Source organism: Melozone crissalis, unplaced genomic scaffold (assembly GCF_028551555.1).
Source record: "Melozone crissalis strain CALT ecotype California unplaced genomic scaffold, PUWL_Pcris_2 ptg000016l_1, whole genome shotgun sequence".
Taxonomy (NCBI): Eukaryota; Metazoa; Chordata; class Aves; order Passeriformes; family Passerellidae; genus Melozone; species Melozone crissalis.
The window spans coordinates 50,218,834-50,242,111 of NW_026535794.1; the positions used below are offsets into that span (position 1 = coordinate 50,218,834).

The 23,278-nt window shown below is 38.8% G+C and overlaps 1 protein-coding gene across 1 annotated transcript in view; it reads left to right on the plus strand.

The window, feature by feature from the left end:
* Window positions 1-23,278, plus strand: part of SUSD5 (sushi domain containing 5) — a 38,985-nt gene that overhangs the window by 11,463 nt on the left and 4,244 nt on the right. The window contains exons 3-4 of the mRNA XM_054274289.1: window positions 9,039-9,157; window positions 17,798-17,986. Of these exons, the coding sequence (XP_054130264.1) occupies window positions 9,039-9,157; window positions 17,798-17,986 (308 nt within the window). The remainder of the gene's footprint in view (window positions 1-9,038; window positions 9,158-17,797; window positions 17,987-23,278) is intronic.

A 23,278-nucleotide genomic window follows, 5' to 3' on the forward strand; every position in this document is an offset into this window, starting at 1 on the left:
TTAGTGAGTAATTACAATCCCACTCCTAGTAAATATATCTGTCACTATTGATTATTTTGTCTTTATTATTATTTTTATAGCCAAATCATAGCCTGGAAACCAGTGGGAGTTTCTCCTGCTATGGCAGAGGCACATCACTGAGTCAGTATGAGCATTTTATACTGCTTGCTCCCTGGGCTATAGCTCTTCTGTGGGCAAAGAGGAGCATTTGGACTAAAGAGTCAGTCCAGTTTGGGTGACTGTCAAATTTCTGATAAATCTCATGTAAATGCAGATCATCCATATTTAAATATGCCCACTTCAGTCCCTGCAAACTGGGCTAGCCCAAGCAGCAGGTCTTGTTGAATATGAATCATTTCAACTGATGCAGAATGGAAATTGCTTAAACAAATAGATCCCTGCCGGTAAATCCAAAGACACAATAAACTGGGTGGTTTTGTGGTTTGAGCAGCCTGAAACAGAACTTCTTTCACAGGAATAAGGGCATGTTCTTGTCTTTCCTTTGCAGTTGTTCAGGCAAACCCAATTCAGGGTTCAGAGCTCTTCACACAGACATGTCCCTGGCAATCCAGGGGCTTGGGAACTTTTTGAGAAGAGCCACTGACAAGTAGGCAGGATAACTTCTCCCAGCAAGCCAGAAGTAAGCCCTTTACAAGTCAGTCCTGACATGTGTAACTTATAAAGCATTACACATTGTTGCATTTCAGGAAATGAAACGTCGTTAGGCAAGTCTCATTTGTCAGATGAGCCCTAATAGCTATTTATACTAAAAATGACACTCTTATGACTTACTTGCATGTCAGACAAGTGAGTCAGTAAAACCATCAAGTGATCTGCCAGAATATAAATGAAAAAAAGGTGGCACAGTTCTCTGAAAGGCTCTCACTGCTATCTTTTGAATTCAGATGTCATGCTGGAAAACTTTGTGTTGAGTCTTCCAACACTGGGCAGCATGTCCTGTAGGGTCTTGACTTCTTTTCTGGGGTTTTTGAAATTTAGGAAGTGAACATGACACAATTGGTATTAATATCTACCCTGCTCAAACAGCCATTTATTTTAGAAATTGTTAAACATCCTCAACACCTTGTATTAATATTCCCACAGCAAATTTACTCATTTCCAGTGCTTTTGTAGGATGGAAAAGCTGAAGCTATCCTATTCCCTATCCTGTTCCTTATTTGCCTGCAAAGAGATGGAGCCATGTTTCTCTTCTATAACAGCTTTGAAGCTCTGCACAGAATTTTTCTTCCATGACAGACTTCCTGCAGGGCCGTCAACCTGCTCCTTTGCATGAAATCCCTGGGCTGGTTCCTACCCAGTCCCTGGAGGCTTTATTCCAGAGGGGATAAGTCTGGAGTGAGCAAGCAGAGTCAGCTAGAATAAGCTCTGCTGTGAGAGTCAGAAGACAGGGTTTCTTTTCTTGGCTGCCCACAGACCAGGTGTTTGTTACCAGGAAAATTACTTGGTCTCTATTTTTCCTTCCTTTTGTTAGCTCTTTGGGTTTTGCACTGGCTGCTCTTGAATGTTTCTACAGTGTCAAACACAACAGGGCCCTCACTGCAGATGACACCAGTGGGAAATGTAATAATAAGAGTCAAATATGGCATTTCACAAGACTACCTACTTCTTTTTCTGCCTACTGTGTGGGACTTGCCCAGTACCTGACAGTATGGTAATAAAAGCACATTTCCTGGGAAAGAAAAAAAGCAATATCCAAGGAATGAAATAAAGGGTCAGTTGCTAACCCTTGCCAGTCTTCTCATTTGTATTTGTAAAGCCTTTGGCTTGTGGGTCCCTTGAAATTCATCCAGGTGTGCACACTAAAACAGGCCCTCTAGCTCTTTGCAGAGAAGCAGTTCTGGTGATGCGTCACTTTGGCAAGCTCTTGGTTTTATTCAAGGCTGTGCTCTGCTGACTGGTGATAATGCACATGAATTTGCTCCCACACATGTCTTTGAGGCAGGTCAAGTAATTCCCTTCAAGAGAAAAATCCAGACATAACTGACAGGGCATGGTCCAAATCAAAATGCTGAAGTTGCTTATGAAATTATCTGAGGAGGTCTTGGACTACAGAATGCCTTCATGTCACAAACTCCAGTCCCACAGCTCACAGCCCGTGTCATGACTTTGTCTTCTTGTCAAGCTGCTTCTTGTCAATCTTCTCATGCAAGGTAAAAACAAAGTAATTGTGTTTCAGGAATAGGGATTTCTACATAAAGCTCACTCAGGAAACTTGAATTTAGGAAAAGGGCATGGCCAGCTTAGTCCAAGGGATGATATCACTGAGTAATGTAGCCATGAGCCACTTTCCATTAGATTTGGGAGGAGAGAAGCAAATCTTTTCTTAGCACAACTTGGGACAGCAGCATGGACAAAGTATGACAGCTATGTTTCTTGTGAAAGAGACAGCCTAATTACTGAATAACTTTTTAGAAAATGTACTTTTTTGAGGAAAAGCACTGCACAAAAGAAAATACATATGTTTTTTGTATTTTCTAGGACAAGCACGCAAACCACCGTCTGCTGGACTGTAGCATCACAGTCCTAGAGTTGCCATTTGCTAAGTGAGATATGACTCGCACTTTTAGATTGTATTTTTACTGGAAGGTGTTTTGTAACGAACTCAAGGGATTTAGCAAAACTTTAGCAAGCTTTGGCACAAAAGGCATGGGTTTGCTAGTGAAATTAATTAATGCCAGAAGGTTAGAAATCTTTCATAAGACCAAGGAAAAGCAGAATATTGAACAGGAAGACAAGCCTGACTTTAGTGATGGAGTAACAGAGATGGGATGCAATGCAACAGTATTTTATGAAGGCTAATAGGAATTTCTGCCTTAAACCAGCTAGAAAGGCACAGCAGGAGAAAGAGCTGGGTGCAGTCACAGAGCACAGGACAGCAGTGGGCTTGTCAAAAAGTGAAATAACTCACCTAAAATTTGTGAGAAAAATGAATGTGATCATCCTAAAACACATCCAGCAGCAATTCCAAAGGAGAGAGGGCAATACTGAAGAGCTTGAATGAGGCAGCAGTGAGACACCACCTGCCATAGTGTACTGCAATTCTCTGCCTCCAAACTCAGGAGGTATGGGCTAAGACTAGGATTAGACAAAAGAGGCACTTCTTTTATCAAAAGGGGATTAAAGGTGATAATTTTTTTAACTGAACAAATGAAGACAGAAGTGGGATATACTTATTCTTTCCAGATGCACAAGAGGTGCTAATACCAGGATTGTAACGTGCCAAACAGTTCTAATGAGGTTGATTTTCCTACTTTTCAAAAGAAGTTAATGTATTTTGCCTTTTGTTTTTTTTAGAATCACTGTAATGCTTTGTTGTATCTGAAAGCCATTCCTCTGGGAATGAAACTGTTATGTAAATTAATAGCATTCAATAATTATTTTTGTATTTTTTAAAACCCTTTGGTAACTAATCAGTAACCTCTGTTATAAAAGCCATGGATTAAACTGGAGCCTGCAAAGTGAAATTGGGTAAAACCACCTTTCTAGTGATGCTTGACATGTTATTGTGCACCCAACTGGTCCAGGCCAGGAAGCAACATGCACTCCTTTGCACACACTCAGAATGCTCAAATTATATGTGCCTAGTGATATTAGACTAAAATGGCCATATAAAACCTTTCATACTAGGCTACAGTATGAAAGCCTGCATGAATGGGCCATATTTATTTAATGAACAGAGGCCTTACTATTTCAGTAGTCATACGTACAATTTTAAGCACAAAAGGCTGCATTTTGGTGTATATTTTTAAGAATCTAAAGGATATTGGTTCTGCCTTGGTAAGACCTCCTTTTGACATTTCCAGTGGCAGTATTGCTGTTGGAATGTCTTCATGTCACACTTAGCAGCTGCTTTCTTTGGGACACATCCAGCCAAAATTAGCCTCTATAGTTCCCAGGCAATGGACTTTCCAAAGCCCACCTGCACTGCCCTTCATGACTTTTCAGGGAAATTTTCTTCCCTTTGGTAATCATGAACATGTCATTTATATTTTATTCCTCATCAGAGCCAGCTTTGTAATTTGCAGTTTCCCAAAATACAGAGGGGAAAGACTAAGAATAAAAACTCCCTAGTTTGGCTCCCAGACTACTGTTGGTTTTTTTCTCTTACCTAGTTACTGAAACACAAACAGTAAAGCTGACCCATTAAAAAAAAAAAAAAAAAAGAAAGCACAACATGTTGAAGATTTATCTTTACCAAGAAAAGTGATGAAGTTTTAAACTTTCTAATTAGGGGAAGGTTTCTTACTGTTCCTGATGTTCTTCTGAGCTGAATATATTGCAAGCTCATACTACTATGAATCAATGTCATAAGACCATTCTGACTCAGTTCAGTGAATTTCAGTTCAGTTAATTTATTGACTAAGACTACAAAACCTAAAATTAACGGGTGGATAAAGTAGCAACTACAAAAATTGTCCCACCTACTGTTTTCTGATGGATCACACTTTATCATATAAACTCAGCTGTCAAATCCATATGTTTTAACTTGCACTCACTGAAACATTTTCGAGTATTACAAAATTGCCTTGTGATTTTCTTAGAAAGCAAAATTATCAGTGGATACTACTATAAAAAAGGGTTATCATTTATATAAAAATACTATGTCTTTATTAAAAAATCCTTTCTTATACATACATACATACATACATACAGACATACATACATACATTCATACATACATACATACATAAAATTTATGACATTAGCTATAATTACAGCAGTTCAGGCCTATAATTATCATATGTTTATTAATACGTATTATATTATGGCATATTATGACATATTGTAAAATAAGTACTATTCATGCCAGCTTTTCTGCTATTTCCATCTTTGAGAGTGGAGCAAAATATACCAGTTACTCACTCATTACATAATACATTCGAAAAAAATTTAAGCAGCACAAGAGTAAGCAGAAGGCTTCTGAGAAGTCTGCTTCATACCTTACTGTGCCACATATTAGAATTTCTCTCTGTGTGCACATGATATCTGTAATATCTGAGTCATGGCACAGGGAAACAATGATCAGATTGGCCAGGCTCTGATTTTTTTCGAAGGTAGGCACAGAAAAAGGAGTGTTAATTGTTCTTAGTTGGATGAATTCTATTGAACAACAGGAGTTAAGCTGAGGTTCAACACAGTGCAGAATCCCTGGTCCTCTGTTTTCTATTTTGGGGGAGAAGAGGCATCGTGAAGCAGTTTGTCCTTCTGAGCTGGGTAGCAGTAGACTAAGAAGATTCTCAGTATTTTGCCAAGGAAACAAAGAAGACACCTTTAGGCACCTTCCAATTTTTCATCTGAGAGCAGGGGCTGCAGTCAACACCACCAACCACATCTTTATCTTACTGGATGACATGTGGTACTTTCTTGGTCTATGGTGATAATGTTTCTGATTGGTTTTTATGCTGAGCTTGTGAGTTCATGGCCATGTGAGAGTAATTTTCAGGGATGCACAGATGTTCCAGGCAGATGTGGATCACAGACAATTGTTATGGGTGATATGCTGTCCAAACTCAGTATGTTTCTTCTGAGCATGCCTGCCTTCATCAGAAATCTCCACAGAAGGAGAATGAAATCAAATCTGTTTGTTAACTAAAAGGCACAAAATCAAGCACTACACTGCTCTGAGCATCAGATGACATTATATGCTGAGAAATGAGCTTAAGTTCAATTAATGCATGAAATTATCCATAAATAGACTTAAGTGTACATGACTGCATTCTTCTAAATGGCTGTGTAGGTGGATGTATCCCTTAAAAAGTACAAAGTTTGTGACATTCTCTCAGCCATGATGCACGCCCCAGGGCAATAATTCAAAACAGTCAAGAAACAAACCAGGCAGCAACTCCTCTCAGCAGGGTGCTGGAAAGAGTAGAACAGCTGTACAATTTTTTTGCCTCTTATTTCAGAACAGCTGTGCTGGGGCTGAAGAAATTTCAAGATATGATGAATTCTGAATTGGTAGCCATTTTTCAGTCATGAAAATTGTAACAAATTTAAAAGCATCACATTCTACCTTTTAGAACTGTGACAAAAGTGTACCTGTGTATTTCAGCTCTAATTAGAGATTAAAAGCTAGCATTTTAGGATTTAGGATTTTAACCCTCAAGAACTCAGAAAATAGACTGTTAATGTGTATTTTTAGTCATACCTGAAATCCCACTGACTGCAAAGAGACTATTTCTATGCCATGGGCATTGCAGGTCTGATCGACTCGCTACTGAGAAATGCTGAGCACTCTTGAAGCTGTAGCCATCAGCAGCAGTAACACCTTACTGAGGATGTTTAGAGCTTGCAGGACTGAGCTTCAGGTGGGAAACCACTGTCAGAGAAGAAGGAATGAAAGAGATTAAATAGATATTTTCTTCCTTCAGTTTTTTAGAATCACAGAATCATTAAGGTATGAAAAGACATCTGAGACAATGAAGTCCAATCATTGACCCAGCAGTGTGTCTTGTGTACAAGGCAAGATTTCTTCCATTTCAGAAGAATTGCTTTAGGATGCTTACAGCTTTAATCACATAAATTTCAATATGACAAAAGTCCAAATTAAAGTTCTAAGTAGCAGATCCATGTAAATACACATAAAAGATCTTAATTTAAAGCCTTTCTTTATGTATAATGTTGAAACTATATGCAAGGTACACCTTTTTAAGTTTGGTCTCACTGGATAGCACCTGAGAAAGGTTCTTAAAATGAATTAGCTAATTGTTAAAATCTATCAACTACAAACTTGCAATTTATTGTACAATATTTGAAAACAAAAGGTGAGAAAACTAGCACTTAAATATGTGGTATTACTCATGAAGGTATCCTGTTTTGATGATGACCTCATTGTATGAAGGATTAGTCACCCACAAACAACTTTGTAGCCTGATGAAGAACTAATAAATAAATTACATTGTTTTGGGCAGAAGCAAAATAGATAGACATAGAAATTGGAATTCGAAATCAGAATATTCAAGGCAAGACTTTAAAAAATGTCTTCCAATTCTCAGGAATCTTAGTCTTTGATAGCAATGAGTCTGGACTGATTTTCAGAGACCAGAATTTTGTGTTGGTGACAGTCTTCAAAACAAACTTGTTTTCTTTTGTTGGTTTTTGGTTTTGTTTTGGTTTTGGTTTTTTGGGTTTTTTTTTTTGAGAGAGAAAGAGAAAGCTTGAAGCCTAAAGTACAAAATTACAGACAAAAAGCACTTTTTTTTTGTAGTCAAATAATTATCTGTTTATTTACTTGCAAGACATAACTGATCCAGATATCTAAGCAACTGAGTAATTATTGGAAAGATTAAGGTTGATGAGTTAGTTAATTTTTGAAGGGAAGCATAAATGTCTCATTCTCTTAGACCTTGTAAGACCCAGTGGAACAGTATGTGAATATTATATACATATAGAAAATTTCTAATTGATGTCCTGATCCTCCCACTCATCTGAACTTATTTTAGCAGATCAAGTTGTTTTTGTCTAAGTGCTTAATTACTGACTTGGAGGTCTCAGACTTTAAATCCATTAAATTATCAGAGAACTGGATTTAAAACTTGTGGGGACAATAGTGTCCTTAAAAAGGGACTTTTTGGAAGGGATTTTTTTTTCCCCTCAAAAAATCAAGTGGAACTTTCTATACAAAGGAAACAAATCTGGTTTTAAATCAAGTAAAGGGGCTTTCAGCAGGGAATGACATCATGTTGTTTTCCAGAGGAGAAGTGTGGCAGGAACCATTCTGGTGCATGTGCGTGACCACCACCATACGGCTCGTTTCATGTTGACTTTGTTTGTTTGTATTAAAAGAACATTAAAGTTACATATTTAACTACTCAAAAGTTAACACATGCCCAGATGAAAATAGTCTGTACAACCATAATTCAGCTATTTCTGTAAATCTCTAGATAACATTTAAGTGCATGATCAAATACTGGGTTTCCACTGGATCTTTTTCGCTCTCAATTAATGGGCATTTTATTTTCTTTATTTTGGAGTCTTTTGTATTACTGGATTTTATTTTATCTTATTTTATTCCTCAGATTTAGTGGAGGACTGATAGCACATTAGTTCAACCATTGCAAAATACAAAATTATAAATTTCCTCCACTGGAAGGATTCGTTCTGTGGAAAGTGTTTTTATCTTCCTTTCACTAGAATAGCTGACTGTGCAACACTTCTACAGGCTTGCTGTCCACAAAAATATAAACCCACACCATTAATATCCAGCTGCAAAAATTTGCTCTGAAATTACTTTCCCAGCCTTTGTAACCTTCAATTTAACAGTAAAACCAATGTTTTCTACAACAAACTCTCTTCCATTTGCTAGTTTTAAGCAGCCAGTACAACTGAGAGAAGAGATAATTAGCAAACTCTTCATCATCAGCATCTACAGGGTTGTAAAACCCAATACAGATCTAATACTTTTCTTCAAGGCTATCAGGGGCAACACATTAGGTACAGCTGAGTACCAAACCAGAAGAATTGGAGTTTACCCAAAAGTGTGAAATTGTTATTAAATAAAAGAAAAAGAAAAGCTGTTTTTCTTCCATGGACCCAAGCTGAATTTTCTAAGTTTGACTGTGTTAGTTTTTGAGCAGTTTAATATACAACCTTAATGGTTCTTTAATGTAAATGCTAATAATTTATAAAATTTCAGATCAAATCTTGAGTTTCCCATTCATTTCTATCCAGGTGCCATCGCTGGGAATATATATTGCTGAACTGTGAGAGCAAAATATTGACTTAATTACTCTGGGTATAGGTCTGATATTTAGAAGTATTACAGTACATAATAAGATAAACATCCTTTATTTCTCCCTATGCCTTGAACTGATCTACAGCAAACATTTTTCTACTTACTTCTATTTCTCCCTTGGCTTTTTTTCATAGATCTTCCCACACTACTGCTTTATGTGCCAATGCTGAAACAGCTAAGGCTAAAACCTGACTACTCTGATAAAAAAAATCTCCAAATTTCACCTGCATGTACAACTCCAGAAGATTTCTGATTATTGTTTTCTTCTTCTTCTTTATTTTAGGACAATTATATGCAGAAAGACGGGCAGCAAACAGCAGAGCGTGAAAGCCATTGATGTTAGAATTGAAACCGATCCCTTTGTGAATGACCAATATGATGCTTTTTGTGTAAAGGATGAAGGTCAGCACTGCTATACTTCTGAAATAACACAGAGTCATCACTGTCTTGCAACATTTAAGGTTTTGCCTTCAATTTTTCTGCTGCTGAGAGAGAAAGGGGGAATGTTAAGGGATTAATCTTTGTAGTAATCGCTCACTACAAGAGCCAACTGATGCAAAGACATTGGTTGCAGCTAATAAATTGTATTGTCTTTTGTCTTTGCTGCAGTTTAGTGAGTTCAAACAGCACTACTGATCTGGCAGAACCCATTTTGGTGCTCACAGAACATACTTTATGGAAAGGAATATATCTGGCACCAATCTAATGGAGATGGCTGAAGCATGTCCCTTACTCAGCACTGTAGCTGACTGTAACACAGGTTTCCAGCTGCAACACAACACCCTGTTGTATGTCTATCAGTATACAACATTTGTATTCAAATAACTTCATTTAAACTTCATTTTAGTTTAAATTTCGTTTGGTTTTGGTGTTTTTTTAACAAGTGTAGACAAGGCTGCTAGGCACGCTGATATATCCCAGATGATTCTGAAAACCAAAAATATTTGAATTTATGTTGGTGCTTAAATTTTTCAATATTTAAGTTCCAGAACCCACAAACAAAGATGAATTCTGGAGGCAAAAAGTAAATTGTTACTAATAGGTACATAAAGAAATTTGGGATTACAAAAAGAAATTACATAAAGATTACATAAAGAAATTTGGGAACCCCCGAAAGAGATTGTTGATGCTCACAGTGAGTTTTTGCATCTGATTTCCAAGAAAAGCAAGGGTAAGCTGATGGCATTTACTGAGAAACAGCAAGTTCACAGCACGGGGGGGGGGGGGGGGGGGGCTTCTGATAAATTGTCAGTGGCAGGAGTAGGGATGAAAAGATGAAAATATGGTTGAAGTGAAATGTGGCAGAGGTGATGCATATTTGATGTACACCCAATTTTTCTTTTTAGAAGGAATGACTTTAGCAGAGTTTGACCATCCTCTCAAGTAACCCTTGTGATATCAACTCCAGGCTCCGTGCTGCTGTGAGCAATGCCAACTCTGTCACCCAGTTGCTAATGTGGTCACACAAGCACCTTTGTGCTTTCTCCATGCTGCTCCTCACACATAGGACCAGCTCCCTGTAAACATCTGCAAAACTCTCTCATTGTCTTCCTTCAAACCTCTTTTGTCATCATCCCCCCTCCCTTGAGAAAAACCTTGCAGTGGGTTGGGACAGCTGTGGGATGCTGAAATCATTGCTCTGGCCACTATTGTTCCATTGTGCCCTTGTGCTCCCCTGTGTGTCCCCACCTGCTCCACTTGGAATGTTGGATCTTGGAAAAGGAGCTGTGTTTACCTTTTGGGTTTGGCTACTGCTCACGGTAAAGGGGCAGACAAGAACATAACCAGACAAGGCTATGCTGGAAAAGAGCACTACATGGGACTGAGAAACTGCATGCTTTAAACTCTGGGGGAATTCAGATCATTTGCAAAGAGTGTACAAGTTGTGAAGAATTTGTTTTGTAGAAGACACGGAATTTTCTGATGACAGAAAGGGATGATCATCCCACTGCACTCAAGCAGCCTTTATGTCGGAGATGAGCTATTTGTCAGGTGCAGGGAAAACTTGGGACTCTCAATGTGAGATCAGCAAGCTTCGTTTATTGAAGAGAGCATCAGACACTTATACAGCAAGTAATAAGCTCATGAATATTCTGTAATTTACACTGTCCATTGGCCACACTACAACATCAGCTCTTCCCCATTCCTTAGGGGTTACATCTCTCTTTTCTCATGTCTCTTTCACTATTTGTTATCATACTACAACTAAGCCTAAAGACACGCTATCTTGCAGGTGCAAGACTTAGAATTTGCCACAACCTTGTACTTTTCCAATTCTTAACTACTCTCTCAACACCTTTATACACAGAAACATTTCTGGATGACTCTAAGGTTCCCTCTTCCTTAAATATATAAAAAAATTGAGATGCAAAGCCCATGTTTGAACAGAAAGACTTAAGTGAAGTTGTGTGGCAGAGCCTGGTTTATAGCTGGTATGAAAAGAGCAAAGTCTGGAAAGGAAACGGCCTGAACATTACAACAGTAACACACAGAGCTGTTGACTGATGAAAGAACATCCTCAGGGATGCCACTTCCAGTTTTAGCAAATATCCAGTAAGAAGCAGCAAGAGTAAACTTTGCACCACAACCTCACACACAGCATATCTGTTCTGATCTTATGTACATGTGGCTAATAACTACACATCTAAGTTTGGATTAACAAGTTGTTTCTTACTTGAAACCTCATGAATTTATTTTTTTTTAGTCTTAGAAAAGTGGACATCCATTTTTATCTATACATTTGCAATTATGATATAGTAATACATTTATAGTTAAGTGCAAAAGGCAAGTTGTTTTGCCCTGCTGGAAGTTATAAATCCCAGGTTTCTTACACTGAGAGCTATATTAATTTCTTCAAGCCCTTTCATTTCTTTTACATCCACCCAACTAATAATGAGCAGACAGCAGCTTTCCTTCTTTGTCAGACTTGGCTGAGAAGAGCCAAAGGCTCAGACAGACTGGTAGGCAGAAAACAGACAGAGGGAACAGTCTCATCAAGCTCTAGTTCACAAACTAAGCTGACATTAATAACTCCCTGCAACTCTACCTTCAGTTCTTAGGACTGTGCAGAACACATCTCAAAACACCATGAAAGCTCCAGTACAAACCAAATTGACTTCTTATCCCTTGATTTATAACTGATCTTCACTCAATTAACCTTTCCCAGGCAAACGAGTGGAGTCAAATTCCTTAAGCACACATCTCAGCATGCCACTACACCAGGGCAGCAGTCAGATGCTGCAAGAGCTCTGGGTGTGCTTACAGCATCAGGCTTCTGCAAATAGAAGTCCTGAAGAGAGAGACAGTTTTTTGGTTTGTTTCTGAAATGGATTTTGATCTGTACACACAGAGGAATCACAGCAACTGTTGAGACTAAGAGCTATCTTTTATGGGGAATTGATTCTAAGGGCTCTGTTTGACAAGGAAAGATGTAGCTGTAATGTTTTATGAATGCTCTGAGCGTAGCTGCAGTTTGCACAGTACAGAGAAATGTGTCTTCTCAGCTTCTCATAAACACATGTTTTATGCAGCCATTAGAGTCAGCAAGACAACTCTGTACCAGCTCAGGATCTGCTGAGAACATTTCCCTTTTAGGCCCTGAGTGCCAAAAAATATCTAAAAATATATTAGGTTTGGCCAATTTTGAAAATGCAGTATCACACTTAAGTTAGGTCTGGCACCCAGAGTGTGTATCTCTATTAGAGTTCATAAGAAAATACCTTAAAGTATGAAGTAGGTAAAGCAAGAAAATCAGAAAACTGGGATTTTTCCTGCCTTACTTTTTGTAATAACACATACCATTCAATTCCATATGAATATATAAAATCTTTTTGGTTTTCTTTCTTATTTTTTTCCTGCAGCAAAGGAAAGATCTCTTTGTAAATAACCCCCAGGTTTTAGTGGTTCTTTCTTTCAGTGACCCACTGTTATTTACAGGCAACAAATAAGATCTGTTCCATAAGGCTTTGATTTGCTGCCACCACAAGAAAACTAAACAGGCAGCAACTTGTAGTAGAGTACGGCATAAATGCAAATCAAAGTTTTTAAAAAATGAGTGCTGGTTCCAGATATCCATCAAAGCTTGATGGCTTGTGTACATATTTTAGTTAGCCTTTTTCAGCAGTAAGAAAAAAAGAAATCAGTGCATTCTTTACAGCAAATTCATTAACTGTACTTTACAAGAGCAATCAAACTGAAGTTTGCTTTGTGTAATATTTGAACAATTTCTTTGTATTTGTCATGCTTTGTTGTAGATATAATTTTTCTTTTAGTGCTACAGCTTTATTTTTCATGGCTTTGCATATAGCTGACAGTTAATTCCCACTTCTCTGGTGATGTCACTTAAACTAATAATGTCCCACAAGTCCTGTCTGATCTAAGAGGCATTGGCATCCTAGCATTGGTAGCTTACAAGCAACATTTACATTGGCTACAATTGAGCTTTGACTCTTCATACTCAGTGCTTCTATCCGAACAGAAAAATTCCATATACTTTAGGGTCTCTGCAATCAAGAAGCAAAATAAACACCCTCACTCATCTCATTCACAGGTCTGACTGTTAGGAGTTGCATTTTCTAATTTCTTAATGACAAGATGACATCCTAAAAATTCCAGTGGCCTCTCTGGAAAAGCTCCACTGAATTGAGTGGTTGTAATGGGAGATGTTTTATGTCAAAGTGGATGTCTCATGTCAACTTTCAGAGTGTGGTGCACAGTTAAAGCAGCAATTCTAGATAATCAGATTTCAGTAAATTCCTGGTTCTGCCAGGTGATGTGGAAGCTGCAGTCTGCATCTTCTTCATGTTGATTTTTTTGCATTGAGCTTAGGCTATCCTTTCTGTAGACAGTATTTCATCAAGACATCTCAAAAAAATCTTTGCAGACTAGTGGGATGCTTATAGTTCAGATAAAGGTGGTGCTTCTGGTGTAATCTGGGCTGGGGAGGAGAATTGCTGTGTTCTTAAAATGACACGTGTCAAGTCTTTGCCAGAAATCACCTGTCACAAAATCCTTTCCACATGTGTTCTGAGTTTAAAGTTACTATTCTGAGGAGATATTTTTCCTAAAAGCCAATCATTACTGCATGTGCTAACTCAATTAACAGGAGATCTCTTTAGTCTCATGTAAAAAATAGTTACTGAGTCTCTAAGAGGTCAGTAACCACAGCTGTCACTAGCCCTAACATATCTGTCCTCAACACCCATATATATCTTTGCTGTGCCACTTATTCCCATGCATTTACCAGATGTTGACTCTGTTCTGATTTCTGCACGTGTATATTGAGATCTGTCTTGACTGTAGTGGTGACTTTCACTCCAGGACACAATCTGTGATAAATTACTGCTGATGTGAGGATGTCCTGCGAACTTTAACTAATTTCCTTATATCTGTGCTGTGCTGTGTTGATCTGAAGCTCAATCCACCCTCTCTTACTGGAGGTCAGTTATCAACATATGGAGGCTTGTTATCTGTTTGACCTCAATGTCAACATGTAGAAAATTCTGGAAGGGTCACGATATCCAGAAACCAATTCCAAGTGTTCAGGTTTAAGGTATGATCTTGGACATAAGCAGGTAGAGCACAGGACCTGCTTGATGTCTGCTGGATGGCCCTTGAGTATCAAGTAGATCCAGCTTTTTTACTGGGAACCATGAGTTGGGCTAATCTTTCAGCCAGTAGCAAGAAAATATGCAGGTTTGTGGGAGGATAGATGAGGGAAAAATCAGTGCTCCAGATGGATGGAGGAGCCCAGCCCTCATCTACCCAACAGCAGAACTGCAGGCAGCCCCTGTGGTCACCTCAACAAAGAGCACTACTGTTCCTCTGCACGACAGGCTGCTGCCAACACGCCCTCTGTCACGCTCCGTGGCCCAGATCTGCCTCCTCTCCTCCAGCAAGAAAATGGCCTCAGTGCCAGCACTGAGCACACACTGTTGTTCCAAATAAGCCCCATGCTCTTCCAGCCCCTGGTACAAAGGCTGCACACAAAAACATGAAGCCTGTCCCCAGAAGTGGCTCGGTGTGATGAGTTGCTGTGCCAGTGTCACTTCTGTACGTGTGCCAGAAGGAACAGGTTTGGCAAAAGGCTGAGCAGGAATTGTCATAGCAACTGAGACTGCAGCAGGACGAGGAGCCATAAGATGCTGTAACCTGGAAAATTCCTGTGCATTTTATGCAGGAGAGGACAGCAGCAAAATGGATGTAGGAACTTGAGTTTGTCTTTGCAGTGTATCAGCTTTCACTTAAGCTTGTCCATGCTGTCACTCAGTATGTTCTGCAGCAAATGCATGACCTTACAAAGTCTCATGTGAGAGAGTCAAGAGTTCCCCATTCAGTGTCTGTCCATGAACATCTTTAAAATCTCTGCTTTTCTTTTTGTTCATGCATCAGCCAGAGTTCTCTTTCAGGGGTTCATAATTCTGTTACCAAGTCTGTTGTCAAATTTTACTGTAAAGATCCCTTTGGCTTTCCCCTTTCCTGGAAGGTTATAATGTGCTTTTTGAATGTGTTTGCCATAGTTAACTAATGTGTTGCTTTTCTGCTTCCTCTGGCAACAGGATTAAGAAGCAATGCTTTGTAGATAAGAATACTCTCTGATGTGTAATTGTTCCATACAGCCCATACAGCCTTGGGATCAATACTTTCATCAGAACAGATATACAGCTCCCATTTGTAGGGATGGAAGTAGCTACATAAATAAAGTACACGAAATGCAAGGCTCTGTAGCCTTCCTATGAGGCAATAAAATATTTTTTTATACCTTTCATCCACATCAATCTCCGTTCATCCGGCCAGTTCACAGGAAAAGCATTAGCTGCTAACTGCTCCTCACTTCCTCAGATGTCAAACCTCCATAAGATTCTGTATAAACCGAGCTTTGTGTAGCCTCAAAAGCTTGTTTTTTCTGTCAGTGTGTGTGTGCATAACTCCCACTAACTTCTGAAGGTGTTAGACAGTATATATATATATATGCCTCTGTGTGTGTACAGTAGAGAGAACAAGCTTCAAAGTTTGACTTTAGTAGCATGGCCCTTATATTAGTGGCAGATATTTTTCAGCATACCCAGTTGAGAAATGGTTAGTCAGGTCTCTCAGACAATTTCCAAAAGCCTGATCCAAAGGAACTTTCACAGAGTGTGGATGTTTATCATAGGATTTTCATTTCACTACAAGGCAAATGACTGGCAAAAATAAATACATCACATTTCTAAATAAGCATGCATTTACCTATGCCTGAGTCAGAAGTGGGTAGATGATGGGAAAAGCTGCAGCCTGAGACTCACAAGAATTTTGCAGAATGTCCCTGGGCAAAAGCAGGAAAGCCTGAGATTTGCAGAGGGGAGATTGAAAAGGCTTTTCTGTCAAGCCTATTGCCCATTGAAAAACCCTGGACATGAACTTGTGTCAATGAAACATTTGTCTTGCTTGCAAGATCTTGTGGTGATGATGCCCTAAAAGTAGACTGTAGCAAAATAGCAAGGGTGCTCTTTGAAGATGTTTCTTCTTCTGCATGTTTAGGAGCATTGTCTTGGAGTCTTTTCAGCTTCCAAACAAAAGTCTTTTCAAGGAACATCATCTTTGCTTTACCAGGTAAACAATCAAGTTTTTGTACCAAAGCAAACTATTTCAACAGGAGAGATCAATACTAAAACATAGACCTATCCCCATGTTTCCCTTATCCAATATAATTACCAGAACTCACAGCCTTTTAATTTTGGTTGTTCTGTATCTGGACAAAAGAAGGTTTTGGATCTTCTAGACAAAGTAAAGAGAAACAGCTGGTTTTTTCTAACACAGTCAATAGGGTTCTAGAGCCACTGGAAAAAATTCCCAGATTTGAGAAAGAACAGAGAATTGATAATTTGTATCAACACTGCAGTCTTTGCCCTTGGGTTTCTTGGTAAAATTCATGTTCTTGCATTATATTTTTGTTTGTTTGTTTTGTTTTTCTGTAACCAAGAGGCACCTATTCCAAAAGGGCTGTAAAAAACATGGAGGAAAAAGGGACACTGCAAACCCTTTGTGAAGAACTCTTGACAGGGAGGAAGGTCTTTGAGGAAAGAGAATGCACAATGCTCAAAAGTTCTCTAGAAAATCTTGATCTACCTTTTAACAGTGGCCAACATCATTCAAACCTGAAAACGAGAATTAAAATTTAGTTTACACTGATGGTGGCAGCTGTCAGCTGTCAGCCTGCCTCCTCTCCACACTTCTTTAAGGGAACAAAAACCAGTTTTGATCTCGATCATAGTAATTTTTCTCCCTGGCTTCTAATGCTGTCAGCAAAAATACTATCAAACATCTTTTTGAGTTTTATGTCCTGCTATAAATTTAGCTCTTCAGATTCTCATAGACAGCAGAGCTATGTTACCCCTGGGTGTTCTTAAGCTGATGAGCCCAAGTCACTATTTATTTTAGGATGTCTCCACCCTGAAAAGGGAGATTTGAATATCTGGGAAGACCCCTGATTTGAGAAAGATTGGAAGATTAGAGATAGTTTGAAAACTGAGTGGTGTTCACCTGGACCTCTTCTTTCTGTGAGTGCAGATTGGGCCATTGCTCAGCCTCTGCTGGTTTCCTACCATGTGGAAGAGATGAAAGCGCTGGTCTTAAACAATCCCACTAGCATTTCTGTGGTTAAGAAAAATGACTGTGTCCAAATTGTTGCATTCCAGTCCCAACCTGCCCAAGCTCTTGTTAGCTTTTGTAGAATCAGGCAGGGAAGACAGCTGTGATCTGGCACCCTGCCTTGTTTGAAACAAGGCCCTCGTAAATGCGTGACCGTCAGACGGTAATGGCATGGTAGTAGACCATCATGGCAGTGGCATCACAATAATAGCCCAATTTTTACCTTCCAGCTGTAATGGGTAATTACAGCTGGAAATAATTGTGAAAGGACATAAGGGCATGAAACAGATGAGAGGTACAAGTTCTGTGGACGTGTATAAGTTCATCCTTGGGAAAACTCTTAGCACTGCTCTTAGCAGGGCACTAAAAGTCTATTGTGAAGTCTTTACAATGTCATCTCTTTTTTCCTTCCAGACAAGCCCTGTGGGGACCCACCATCCTTCCCCCACACCATCCTGCACGGCCACACTGGCTTTGACATGGGGGACGAGCTGCTCTACGTCTGTGCCCAGGGCTATGCCATGGGCAACAAGGAGTCGGCGTTCACGCTGCTCTGCGACAGCTGCGGCGAGTGGTACGGCCAGGTCCAGGCCTGCGTCAAAGGTCAGCTCAGCCAAAAAACTGCTTTTAATCTGCCCCAATAAACACTTTCTATCTTGCACCATGCCTCTAGGATTTTTGTCTGCAAACGCAAGGGTAGTTGCCCAGATATTTACTCCATTAAAAAGAGTGAAAGTGGGTTTTCTTACCAAATGACTTGACTCAAGAAAAGATTTTTCAAAAAAAAAAGACCAAACCACAAAACCCCCAAGCAAATTGTAAAATGGCATTTCCTTAATTTAAACCCTCAATAAAAACAACCTTTATGTGTTAGTTAAATTCTACAGCAGTCTTTTAACATTCCCCTTGTTTAAACATAGGCCAAACAGTACCATGAGTTCAGACATACATGTAATCTGAATTCTGCTTTCTCATGTTACCTTGTTCAATGCATAAACCCACCATTTTTCCCAGTATTTATGAATGGTCATCACAAAATTTTAGTACTTTTTTGAGAAGGCTGTCACATCTTTTAAGTAAGGTTTCTGGCAAAACAGATAAATTTTAAGCAAAGGAATGAGCAGCTGTTGGGTAGCTGAGCTATCTATATGGGCTGGAGTTAGTATATCCATTCCAGAACCTATATATTCCTTAATGTCTGGAGGCTTGCAAGGAGTTATTTTTACTCATGAATACACTATCAGGCAGTGGATAATCATGAGAAAAGGTCAAACTTGTTCTTCATAGAAATAGGTCATGTTTGTGCACTAGGGAACCAGATTCTCAAACTCATCCAACCAGTATAGATACACAAAAAAAACCAAAGAATGAAAGCCCCAGCATTTTTCTCAACTGTTTCGGCTTCTAAAACTGTTTTACAAACAGCAGTTCAGATGATTATGCAAAACAATGCAGGACATAGAGGAAGAACGTGGAGGGAGAAAGGAAAGAAATATGTATTTGTAGTTGATCATAGAACAGTTTGGGTTGGAAAGAACCTTCAAAGTCATCTGATCCAACCCCCCTACAATAAGCAGGAACATCTTCAACTTACCCAGTGGGTCTGAATCCCCTATAATCTGCACCAAATTGATAATTCTTTTTCCTTTACTGAGGTTAATGGAAATGCTATCTTCATCACACACAGACATAAAGCTGTATTACATCAAAATAAGGAAGGGAAAGAACCAGGCCATTTAAGTTGTCTGTGTTTCACTGTTTTCTCTGGATAAATAATCTATTTCCCCTGCTTTTCCCGAGCCTTTCACACAGCTGCAGGGGAGAAGAAAATATTTTTTTTAAAAATAGGAAAGCATGGCTGTAAAATCACAAATATCAACACTGAAACTTGGGAGCAGATGTGATATTGTAGATTATGATTTTAAAAATTATTTAAATGTAGACTTCATGCTGGGGGGCTTCCTCTGATTAATGTTTTTCAAATGCTTTGAGGACATGGGACAGAAAATACAATAATTGTTCAAGTAATAATTATGTATTTAATCCTCCTGATCATAATTCTTTAAGAAAGAAGACTTTACAGGATGATTAAAATGTGTGATACTAGGTTTCATTATTTTTTAAAAAGTAAGAATCCAGTTAAAAAGAACAACAACAAAAAAAGAGAATTTAATTAAAAGGAACCTGATTTAGAGTTGACTGATAGTTTTGGGTCATAGGAGAGAGGAGAACAATTATTAAGTACTCCAGAAGTCAGCTCACAGATGGATTTTTAAGTGCTTTGAAGCAATAGAGCACCTTTCCTACCATGAGGGTTAATGACAGGACTTAATGGAGAATTTATATTCCTGTTGGCAGACTGGACCACTTCTGTCCTGGCTGGCTGACATCAATGGAAAGATGTTCATGCAGCCACTCCAGTGAACATTTAAGCGCTATGTTTAGAGCCTGGTAAGATGATACAGTGCCCTTGCTCTGCATCTGTGCTGGGTGAGCAACTGGGAAGCGTAAAATGGTCCCGATGCTCTTACTCCAACAAAAGGGGGCCACAGGAAAAAGCTCTGGTCAGAGCACTGAGAGATAGAAGGTCAGTTCCTAAATCTTGCAGTGTCTCTGGGACTAGGGACAAGTCACTATACTGCCCTATGCTGCTTACTCCACCTCATCTGTGGAAGAATGACAACATTTATCCAATTTCATAAAGCTTGCTGGGATTTGTGGATGTTACACCTTGAGTAACATTGATCTACTTGGTAACTGCCCCATTATAATACCCAGTTGTCCAGGCAGAATATCAGAATAAACAGCAATAATTGCATGCTTTTCTTGTTTGTGGAAAAGCATCAGACTGGCTTTACATTCCCAGTTGCTCATGCAGAGCAAATATGGAGTCACAGAACTATCATCATAGCAGTGTCTAAATATAGCAGTTAAATGTTCTTTGAAGTCTCTTTGTGATCATCTTTCCTCTCTGTTTTGATCCTGCAAGAAGAGCTACAGTCCATTCTGGCACCTGGGATATAAGTGCACCTAGTATATAAATGTACAGCCATACAGTCAGCAGATTTGCAAATTAAAATTTAAAAAATATGCAGATAATCAAATAGGCACATAATACAAAATACATGGCAAACCCTGGCTATGGGCATAATTGAACAAAATAATTTTGGATTTATATTAAGTGGATTTCAGATGCAGTAAAGTATGATGGAAATTTAAGTGGATTCTAGATACAGTGAAGTATGATGGAAATTAGGAAAGCGGTATATTACAAATGGCTGTAAAGTATATTGTGCACACCAGGTAATAGACAGCAATTTTTAATTAAGATGCTTTTTAAGAGAAAAAGTGACTCTGTTTCCCGTAATTCCTTGTGATGAAAAGGCACTGTGTTCTAGCTGAAAGCTCAGGGATATTTAGCCCAACAAAGCAACCTTAAGGAGAAAACAGGGAAATACATGGGTTTTGCCATTTATTATTTTTTTAATTTCTGTAGAGAGAATGCATTTGCTTCACAAAATATATTCTGAAGAACATTGTAGTAAGGTCTGAAAGCAGATGCATATGTGCCATGCTGTGGCTGTTCTGCAAACACAGAGATTAAACTGACAATTGCTAAATGACATTTGTTTTTTCTTTTTTTTTTTTTTCCCAAAATAAACCATGAGCTCAATATCAGAAGCATTAATACCAACACTTGAGTGGCAGGGGTCAGGGCTGGACTGCATTTGGCTGCATTCTCTAGGGTTTGCTCCCTCAAAGGGAGGGCAGATGAGATGGCTGGGAAATCATGTTCCATCTCTGCCCTGAAACTGGCTCAGAAGAATGTCATGTATCTGTCCTTTTCCCTGGATTATTTGGGTTTTTCCAGCTATATACTTGTGGCAGGAGAGTCCATATCTTCTACACATCTAAGGAATCTCTCCAATGACATCCCTTGGATACACAGCTAGTGTGTTTCAAGGTAGTCCAACTTTTCCAGGCTGAGGACCATCCTTCAGATTCAGTGTAAGGAGGACTTGGCTGACTTTGACCACTTAATCTGCAGCTACCAGGCTTGTTGCCTGGCTCAACAACTCTCATTACTTCCAGAGTTTTCAAGAATTATATTGGCTCACATTCATGTGGTCTGTAAGCATGAACTAGCTAGCACCATTTATTTTTCGTTTTTTATTTTTAATGTGGGGAGTCAAACAAAATGTCTCTGGCTTTTGATCTTATTTGAGGATGCGTTTTTTTTTGTTCATTCTGTGAGTGCAGAGGAAGAGTTGTGACAGAAAAATATAATCAGCAACAAATATGTCTGTGGCCTGTCAAAACAATTGTTATGACAAACTTTGGTTCCCTTTTCAAGCCTGTCACTGAGGGGTTGTATTAGATTAATGTAAAGTATTGATCTGGCATGAATGGGTTCTGCCAAATGGAATAAGTTGAAAAAAAATTGATGGGTTATTTATTTATATTAGCAGGCTTTCTGCTGGAATAAAAGTTATACTCTTTCTTATAGCTATTGCAAAAGACAAAAGGCACAATCTCTGCTTAGCATGCTGTGGTCAACTACAGTGAAATTTGTGTGCCTGATCCAAAATAAATGGATAATTCTTTGAGATGCTGTAGCTCACAAATATGACTTATCTTAGGCAAATCAGTCTACATGCTCCTTTCCTTTCCATCCTTAAAGACAGATGCTGTCTTGTTAATGTTTGCTGTAGCTACTTTGAGATTCTTAGACTAAAGATGTTTTATAGAGTACAAATATTTATAATGATGAGCTATATGGAATCAGGTTTCAATTTCCTGTACTCCAAAAATACACCCATAAAATATGCAGTGCGTTTTATGGTTGCCCAAAATAGCAACACTCAAAATAGAGCTTGTATGCCAATATACTATCTAGAAGAAAAATTAAACTGATCCCAGAGTGTGGAAGACCAGGCTCTTTGTTTTTGCCTGTCTCTGTGTTTGGTTACTGTTTTCACATTAGGATCAAAAACTGAAAGAGATGAGAGCTCTACAAAACTGGATGCTTCTCAAGCAGGATTAATTAATAATTAAAAGGATTTTACCTTTTAACTGAGCTTCACATCTTTGGTGGTATGTCATTTCAGCATCTCTTGCTGTAAAGTTCTCATTTCAGACTCAGTAATCTCTCAGACAGTGAATTAAAACTCACTGATCCTTGAGTCTGCCAGAAGATGATATGGTCAAGGCGCATCAATGACCAAATATAGAAAGATTTTGATCTTGGATAAATTAATTTCAAGGCTGGCTCTTCATAAAACCAGACCTGCCTAGGTAGAAAGAAAGATGCAATCACTTTAAAATCAATTGCTAGCAGTTATAAAAATATGTATAAATAACAGTTACAACTTCTTGCGTAAGAGGTGGAGCTGAATCTAGTTTGGTTGTTGCTCTTCAGTACCAACACTAAAATACAGGGAACTGGAAAGTTCAGGAAAGTGCTGAGGAGGTGAGCAAAAAGAAGTGCAGACGCTGTGCAATCTATTCCCAGAAAATCAAGCTCATGGCGGACTTAAAATATTGTCATGGTAACACAGAGTCACTAAATACTGAGTCCAAGTCCCATTTGAAGGTCTGAGGCCCAGAAAGAAAGAATAGAGTATTATTACTGTGTAAGTCAATCCAGGATCATATAAATCAAACTCCAGAGTAAGGGCGTCTGTGTTTCCTTTGATGGTTAGAGAGCTCAGTAGTTGCTTTCATTTTGGCATCCCATAAGCTAACATTAGTTATGTTGATAGTCTCTGCTATAAACTCTACAAATAGGGGAGATTGAATATGAAAATATGTTAGAGCAGCTTAACAACTTGGGCCACAATCTGATTGTGAGAGGGAACAAGACTCCCTTATGTGGTGACGAGCAGTGCATAATGA